Here is an 8,568-nt window from a genome sequence, read left to right as displayed (position 1 = left end):
GTAAGGTTAGATGCCGATACCGCTAACTTTAAAAATAATGATAATATCGGTAACTCCGATAATCGGTCGATCCCTAGTGGGTACTACCCTCTGTAGTGGAGGCAACCGTCTCCTGCTCCTCCTCATCATTCAATTCACGCTGAGAAGACGAACGGTGGGTAGTCTGGCTATCACCCTGTGTAATGTCTTCCCCCATTTCCACCTCTTCCACATGCAAAGCGTCCTCCTTCATTGTGAGCAGCGAGCGTTTCAATAGACACAGAAGTGGGATGTTACGCTGATAATAGCGGCATCGCCGCTCACCATTCTGTGTTAATGCCTCAAAGTTGCGTAAAACCTCACAGAGGTCAGACATCCATGCCCACTCGTCACTTGTGAAGAGCGGAAGCTGACTGGAAAGGCGACGACCATGTTGCAGCTGGTATTCCACTACTGCTCTCTGCTGCTGACAAAGCCTGGCCAACATGTGGAACGTGGAGTTCCAGCACATGCTCACGTTGCACAACAGTCGGTGAGCTGGCAATTGCAAGTGCTGCTGCAGTGTTGCCAGACCGGTGGCAGCTGTAGATGACTTTCGGAAATGGACACACACGCGGCGCACCTTCAACAGTAGCTCAGGCAAATTGGGGTAGGTTTTGAGAAACCGTTGAACATGTGGGCTAGGCATAGTATGTGTGTGAGCTTGCCGAGCTCCAAAGCCGCCACCAAGTTACGGCCATTATCAGACACAGCCATGCCTGGTTCTCGGTTGAGTGGCGAGAGCCACAGCTCAGTCTGGTCCCTTATACCCTGCCACAGCTCTGCGGCGGTGTGCTGTTTGTCACCTAAACATATTATTTTAAAGGGAACCTGTCACCTCCCAAAACCATCCCAAGCCGCCAGCAGTATCTGCGTGTAGCCAGCAGCATGGTTCTGATGATGCCTTTCTTCCTGAAGGCAGATGCAGCAAAAGTACTACACGTTTTATCCCCTGCCTGGCGCGCTTCTCCACACATGCTTGAAGTCAAGGAGGCAGCGGCCTCCTTGCTTCAAGTCACGGTAACCATGCCCCCTTCCCTGCCCCTTTGCTGTGACTGACAGCGCTTATGCACGAAAGTTTGGCTGCCTTTGCCGAACGGCCGGCTGTCAGTCACAGCGAAGGGGCAGGGAAGGGGGCATGGTTACCTTGACTTGAAGCAAGGAGGCCGCGTTTTTTGCACAATTTCAAGCAGTGCTTTTCTGTGGTGCTCATGGCCTTGGCTGACAGTAATTACAGGTTTGTAATTGTCGATATCGGGGCCTATGGGAGCACTTCAGACAGCCGTATCTTTAGTGCTTCCAGAATGGGTGAACGGCTTCAAGCAAACCAGCTTGTCCTGCCAGAGCCAAGAAGACTTCCTGGATCTGCAGGTCCACCGGCTCCATTTGTGATCATGGCAGACGAAGGATTCACATTGGCACCCCATCTGAATCGGCCCTTCCCTAGACGCGATCTGGATGACCGGAAGCGCATCTTCAACTATCGATTGACTCGCGCCTGTCAGTATGTGGAGTGTGCTTTTGGAATAGTGTCCACTAAGTGGATAGTATTCATGTCATCCATACAGATGAATCCGGACAATGCCACCCTGGTGATACAGGCCTGTGTACTGCTACACAACTTCACCAGGATTCACGATGCCTCCACAGATGCAGAAATTGGTCTAAATATGACATCTTCTGTCATTTTAGACCAGAGCCGGCCTGGACGACCTGGAACGGCTGGACTAGCTGTTCGGGGACTCTATACTGACTATTTCTGCAGCCCAAGAGGGGGCATTACAGTGGCAGTTGGAAGCCATCCGTGGTAGTCGTTGATTTCAGCTTGATTCTGGATAGTAAATCACAGTAAATTTAATTTTTCTTAGTTAGTTAGATGTTAGTTTAGATTAGGGACTCGCAAGAGAATGAGGACCCTTGACGTGGGCTTGCGGGCTGAGGTATTTTGTAATTGCCAAATTCCACTATTAATGTTAATTTTATATATTAATAGTGATATATTTTTTTATTATAATTAAAAAAAAAATTACATTTGGTTGAAATACCTTCTAATACCTCATTACAAATGATATCTTAAAAAAATTGTCATGATACCATTTTTTTAAGACACCATAGTACCCGCATAATGTTACCAGTGTTTGACATCCAGAAAAAAAAGAGGAGCTATTTTGTGGTGAGTAAAAATTATTTTTTATTTTTTGGCCCAAAAAATTATTATAAAGAATAAAATTTTATATACTAATTATTCACTAAATTTGGTTACTTTTATATATATATATAATTTATTTTATATTCCCCTTTCACATTACCCATTTTCACGCAGGGTGTCAGGTTGAGCACACGTCTAGAACACTACAAACTCCCTTGCGTGTGAATCGATATTGTGAAAGGGTAACTGGATATCCTATTATAATTAGCCGTTAAACGGCTAGTTTCACTTCTGTACGTGGCCAATTACTGAAGTGAGACAACCCCAACGGGTAGTGATAGCTCTACAGTGGAGAATAATGTAGAAAATATCACACTTTAACAAGCAGAAGAACAATACTTAATATACTGCTAACTAGTTAAAAATTGAATTATTAATCCATAATAATTATAATGTATACAAAAAAAATCTCTGAGACATTATATGATTAAAGATAACAATATTTATTATAGAAAAAAAATTATAAAACATTATAAACATAAATAATTTAAAGATCAAAAAGATTCCGGTTAAACGGGTTTGATGGAGGACGTCTGGCCTCAGCAACATTTCCAGAACATGGGTATTCCCCTCCGTAATATTAATCTCTAGAATATCCTTGGCTACTACCAAAAATCCTTGGAGGAGGAAGAGGAGTTGGTTGGTTGGCTGAGATGTAGCACACCTGTAACTAAATCATCGCGTGCTTTTTCAATATGATGCACTACATTCATTGGTTCACTAGGCCCTGCAAATAGGTCCAGCAACATTGCTAAAGCCGCTATACAACACGTTTGTCGTTCATCTGGAACACGCCTCATATAGGGGGCTAAACCCCTCAATAAACCTTCCTCCTTACTCTCACCACGATTCTGATTTAGATACTCGAGCGCCCTTAAATCAATGATGGCTCGAGTATCCAAAGCATAATCATGGTGAGGGGCCCTCTGACGTCTACCAGATGAATGACGTTGCGAATCTGCTCCTGCCTGCTCTGTGGTCCCAGGCCTTGCAGGTTGGTCTTGCTGGGAAATATCAGGAGGCTGGGATAATTCGGGATCCACGGCAGTTTGAGAAGCTTGTACTTCTGGATCAGATCCATGTTCTACTGCTTCACCGCATCGTTCAAAAGAAGAACGGGATTCAGCTGGTTCTTCCTCCAGATTGTCAACAGTTCTATAAAAAAAATATATATATTACTTTCAATAAAAAAAAAAAAATTTCTCTTTTAATAAAAAAAAAAATTAAAATTCTATTGTCAATACTTTCCTCAATATATATTCTATAAACATTCAGTGAAACACACAAATAGCACGTAGAATGCATGCAGGTTACCTTCGGATGTAATGTGATTTTCAATTAAGCTAAAGGGGTTATCTCATCACAGACAATGGGGGGATATGGCTACGATATGCCAACATTGTCCGATATGCCAACATTGTCCCCACCTCTGGGACACACACATACAAGGAGAACGGAGCGGGAAAAGTTGAAGAGGGCGCACCGTGAATGCGCAGCCACCATTCATTCATCTCTATGGAGCCGCCCAAAAAAATAACCGAGCTTGAGCTCGGCATTTTTCATCGGCTCCATATAAGTCTGTGAGCGGTGGACGCACATGCGCTGTGCACTCCCATTTACTTCTATGGGAGCTGCGCCTGGTGGTGGACGGACCCCGGCAAACCCGGGGTCCTTCTGCCACAGCTCTCCCCGCTCTTTTCTCCTTGTAGGTGTGTGTTCCAGCGGTGGGACCCGCACCTATCAGACAATGGGGGCATTTCCTATCGATATGCCCCCATAGAGTATGTTGGAATAACCCCATTAAATAGTTAATGAGTCGCAAGAAAAATATAATAGAACAAGCTTTTATTCTAACGTTACATCCAAATATGTTATAATGATGCGGTGCATTGGTCCACCCGCGGGCCTATGGTAACGCAATAATGATATAACTTCAGTGCGGGACAATAGTCCAGCGGGCGGCCCAACGTGCTCATCATCAGATACCGTGCACTTTCTATAGCACAATTTATGCCGCTCTGAGATATATGTCCCGCTTACAGACCGTATGTCTCCAAAGGCTTAAGGTTGTGTGCATGAGCCCTGAGTGGATAAAAAAATAATTTATGTTTTTCTCTACATGGACAATGTAGGCATAGCGCTATCTAGAATATTATCTTATAGTTGCGGGTCCCACAACTGAGACCCCCACCTATATCAAGAATGCAGGCCTGATACTGAAGGAGGGCGCTATGCGCATGCACAGCGGTCCTCCTATATTTTTCTATATAGCTGGAGAAAATGGACGACAGGTGGCTGGTCAATTTCCATCAGAAGCATATAAATGAACCAGTGGCCGGTGTTCCGAGATATTACCCTACCAGTGAAATTTCCCTACTCTCGTCACTTCCTGTTGTGACGTGGCCGCACCGGACATGATGTTCCCAGCTTTGGAAGGAGGTGTGCCCCGCCGCGCAGGCGCACAACGACGGGGTAGGGAAATTTCACACCAGAGTTGGGGAAAAGGGGCCACCTAATGCGCTTACACCTTACCTCTCAGCTGGCTCCAGATGATCAGACACAGTGAGTGGTAGGGAGATTTAACAGAACAAATGGCCATCAGATCTCCCTACCCCCACACTGTGCTGGCGTGGTGATCGGATGGATGTTCGGTATAAGAGATCTCGCTGTCCGCTGGTGCGCACGCGCGGTGTATCCCGACGGGAGTAGTTAGCACTGGCCCGTAATTTTTCCCTACCCTCTAACCGCTGGTGAGGCTCCCGGCGCATGCGCAGTGTTAGCCGGTGTCCAGCTGAGAGGTAAGGCGCAAGCGCATTAGGTGGCCCCTTCTCCCCAACTCTGGTGTGAAACTTCCCTACCCTGTCGTTGTGCGCCTGCGCGGCACGGCACACCTCCTTCCTAAGCTGGGAACGCCATATCTGGTGTGGCCGCGTCACAACAGGAAGTGACGAGGGTAGGGAAATATCACGGAACACCGGTCATGTGCGGTATGCTCACATTCATCTCATACGGAGATCCAGCTTGTTGGTGGCCAGACCGCAGTGCTCCAGCCACCACCTTGTGATGCTCCGTTCTGGATATAGGTGCGTGTACCCGCGGTGGCACCCGCACCTATAAGACAATGAGGGTATATCCTTGCAATATGCCACCATTGTACATGATGAGACAACTCCAATAAAAATTAAACTTCATGGTTTATCACTTAAAGGGAGTCTTTCACCTAAAATGACCATTTTACACCACAAACATCATGATATCCATTACATTCCCCATATTATAATCTTACCTTTCATATTACTGTCCATCGCCTATTTTCACTTAAAGCGAACCTTTCACCAGGATTTCACTTAATAAACTATTACCAGTACCTTATAGATTATCCTCATTGTGTTTCAATGCATTCTTGTGCCGCTTTCCTGGGATGTATATTCATGAAAAAAACGGCTTATAAAGTCCTCGTCTCCAGCTCCTGAAGTCACACTAGAAGTCAAGGGGGTAGCCCTTCCCTCACTCCAGGCTATAACTCCCCTGCCCTAACCCCTCCTCTAAGCAGTGTAACTGACACCCGGCTCAGTCGCTGGGACCGCGCTTGTACAGGCGGCGGATGCGCCGTCGGACTCAAGCGCGATCCTGTAACTGAATCGCGCATGCGCTGTCCCCGATGCCTGCCTGTCTTCTCTTCCTCACGCGCGATTCAGTTACAGGATCGCGCTTGAGTCCGACAGCGCATGCGCCGCCTGTAGAAGCGCGGTCCCGGCGACTGAGCCGGGTGTCAGTTACACTGCTTAGAGGATGGGTTAGGGCAGGGGAGTTACAGCCCGGAGTGAGGGAAGGGCTACCCCCTTGACTTCTAGCGTGACTTCAGGAGCTGGAGACGAGGACTTTATAAGTCGTTTTTTTCATGAATATACATCCCAGGAAAGTGGCACAAGACTGTATGGAAACACAATGAGGATAATCTATAAGGTACTGGTAATAGTTTATTAAGTGAAATCCAGGTGAAAGATTCGCTTAAACGCTTTTATTCCATAAGCTAATTCGCTTCTGAAGGTGCCCGGGGCGGCGTTTATGTGGCCAGTGCCCATGCCCCATGGCGCTTTTCAAATCAAACCCTCCCGTTTCAACCCTCTTGCCCGCGCTAGGTTCTTCAGATTCCATACTCCTGACATTGACAAATCCGGCGCCTGCGCCGTTCAACATAATCCTCACGCCAGCGCACTCCATTGCCCACTATGGGCAGAGGCACCAAAGCGTTTAATGCGCATGCGGCGGCCCGTACCTCCCGATCTAGCCAGCGGAAGTAAACTATCGCATGAGAGGGCTGTACGGGCCCGCGCATGCGCATTAAACGCTCTGCTGCCTCTGCCCATAGTGGGTAATGGAGTGCACTGGCGCGAGGATTATGTTGACCGGCGCAGGCGCTGGATTTGTCAATGACGGGAGGATGGAATCTGAAGAACCAAGGGCGGGCAAGAGGGGTGAAAGGGGAGGGGTTTGATTTGAACAGCACCGTGGGGCATGGGCACCGGCCACATAAACGCCGCCCCGGGCACCTTCAGAAGCTAATTAGCATATGGAATAAAAGCGTTTTGAATAGTAGGATTATAATATGGGGAATGTAATGGATATCATGATGTTTGTGGTGTAAATTGGTCATTTTAGGTGAAAGACTCCCTTTAATAGAATACTGTATGGAGACCAATCTTCATCCAGTATTCAGATCTATGGTAGCTGCACTGAACAATAGTAATCCCACAAGATTTTATTTAATATTTAGTAAAATAATACTTACGGTCTTATTTCCATAATAGGCCTCAAAAATTGGAGCTGGTTAGTATATAAATAAGGTTTTTTCGACAAAGATCCGTCTCCGCGCTTTTTTTTCATATTCAGTTCTCGACGAAATTGATCCCGGCAGGTATTCCATCGTGTTTTTATTTTGGATACTAAAAAATATATATATTTTTTTTATTAATACTTATTTTAATTTATTTTTATGAGGTTTAAAACTGTAATAAAAAAAAAGCATGCATAGGCAGCTGTACATAGCAGTTGCTAGGCAACAGTTTGCAAAGTTCATATATTAGCTGCAAGGGGTTAAACTTTTACAAGGCAAAAAAAAAGGATACATAGGCAGCTGGACATAGATAGCAGTTGCTAGGCAACAGTTTGCAAAGCAATTTTTATTTTTATTTTTGCTGCAAGGGTTTGCTTGCTATGCAAAAATGAGCATCCATAGTCAGCTCTACAGAGCATTATTTTTATGCATTGCAAATGATTAACCCCTTGCAGAAAATAAATTAACTTTGCATCGCAAATGCTGCTTTTATTTTTTTTTTTTTTACATATGGAGCATTATGTGCAGAGGTGCCTTCCTAAAAATGCATCAACATTACATTTAGTCTTGTTAGAGATCCAATATGCAATATGTCAGAGCCATGGCCAACCTGCAGCTGCTAAACTACAACTCCCTACAGCTCAGCATGTTGAGAGTTGTAGTTGTATAACAGGTGGAGAGCCAGCACTGCTATACACATACACTAGATTGAATGATTTCACTTTTGTTCTGTCTTCTCTTTGAATCCACCTTGTCCCATTCAGATCCGGCTAATTCTTTTCCTATTTCTCCCCATGAGCGGTCTCTGCGTATCCGATCATGGTACGCATCGCACCTCGTGTCCCATAGATTGGGACGTTCCTCTATGAGAACTATTAATTTTCCAACATCAAAAGATGTCATCTTGATGAACTGTTGTGTCTTTCTTGTAAAACTTCTGCAGACTGCAGCACAGACTCCAGCTCTGCCTGGGCCTGCTCTGACCTCTGAGGGCAGGACCTTACTTCCTGGGATGGGTTCCACATGTCTTCCACATTTTTTTGCGGATCTATAGACTTTCATTAGGCTACGGACCACAATTTGCGGATAATAGGACACGTAGGTTTCTTTTTGCGGATCTGCGGAACGGAATAGCGGAGGCGGACAGCACACGGAGTTCTGTCCGCATTTTTCCAGGACCCATTGAAATGAATGGAGCCGCATCCGATCCGCATAAATTGCGGATCGGATCAGGATAAAAAAAAAAACAGGACATGTGAATGGACCCTTAGGCCTCATGCACACAACCGTTGTTCAGGTCCAAATCCGAGTCGCATTTTTTGCGGCTTGGGTGCGGACCCATTCACTTCAATGGGGCCACAGAAAGTTGCGGACAGCACTCTGTGTGCTGTCCGCATCCGTTGCTCCGTTCCGAGGCCCCGCCCAAAAAAATATAGCATGTCCTATTCTTGTCCGTTTTGCGGACAAGAATAGGCATTTGTACAATGGGCCGCCTGTTCTGTAA

At 45.8% G+C, this 8,568-nt stretch overlaps 1 protein-coding gene across 1 annotated transcript; it reads right to left on the bottom strand.

The window, feature by feature from the left end:
• Positions 1-2,748: 2,748 nt before the first annotated feature.
• LOC120987216 lies at positions 2,749-8,030 on the bottom strand. Its single transcript, XM_040415809.1, has 3 exons — positions 7,787-8,030; positions 7,020-7,173; positions 2,749-3,382 (listed from the first exon to the last, which is right to left on the bottom strand). The coding sequence occupies exons 1-3, from the start codon at positions 7,965-7,967 to the stop codon at positions 2,833-2,835; spliced, it is 885 nt and encodes a 294-aa protein (XP_040271743.1). The 5' UTR covers positions 7,968-8,030; the 3' UTR covers positions 2,749-2,832.
• Between the last annotated feature and the right edge of the window lie 538 nt (positions 8,031-8,568).

The sequence above is a fragment of the Bufo bufo genome, chromosome 1 (assembly GCF_905171765.1).
Source record: "Bufo bufo chromosome 1, aBufBuf1.1, whole genome shotgun sequence".
Taxonomy (NCBI): domain Eukaryota; kingdom Metazoa; phylum Chordata; class Amphibia; order Anura; family Bufonidae; genus Bufo; species Bufo bufo.
This window is presented reverse-complemented; position numbering and strand designations above follow the sequence as displayed.

Excerpts from the sequence above, each read along its gene's own strand:
- LOC120987216 (XM_040415809.1), bottom strand. The coding sequence starts at position 7,967 with ATGACATCTTTTGATGTTGGAAAATTAATAGTTCTCATAGAGGAACGT. Across the intron at positions 7,174-7,786 it reads AAAGAGAAGACAGAACAAAA|TATCCAAAATAAAAACACGA; the intron begins GTGAAATCATTC and ends TATATTTTTTAG. Across the intron at positions 3,383-7,019 it reads CCTATTATGGAAATAAGACC|AACTGTTGACAATCTGGAGG; the intron begins GTAAGTATTATT and ends TTTTTTTTATAG.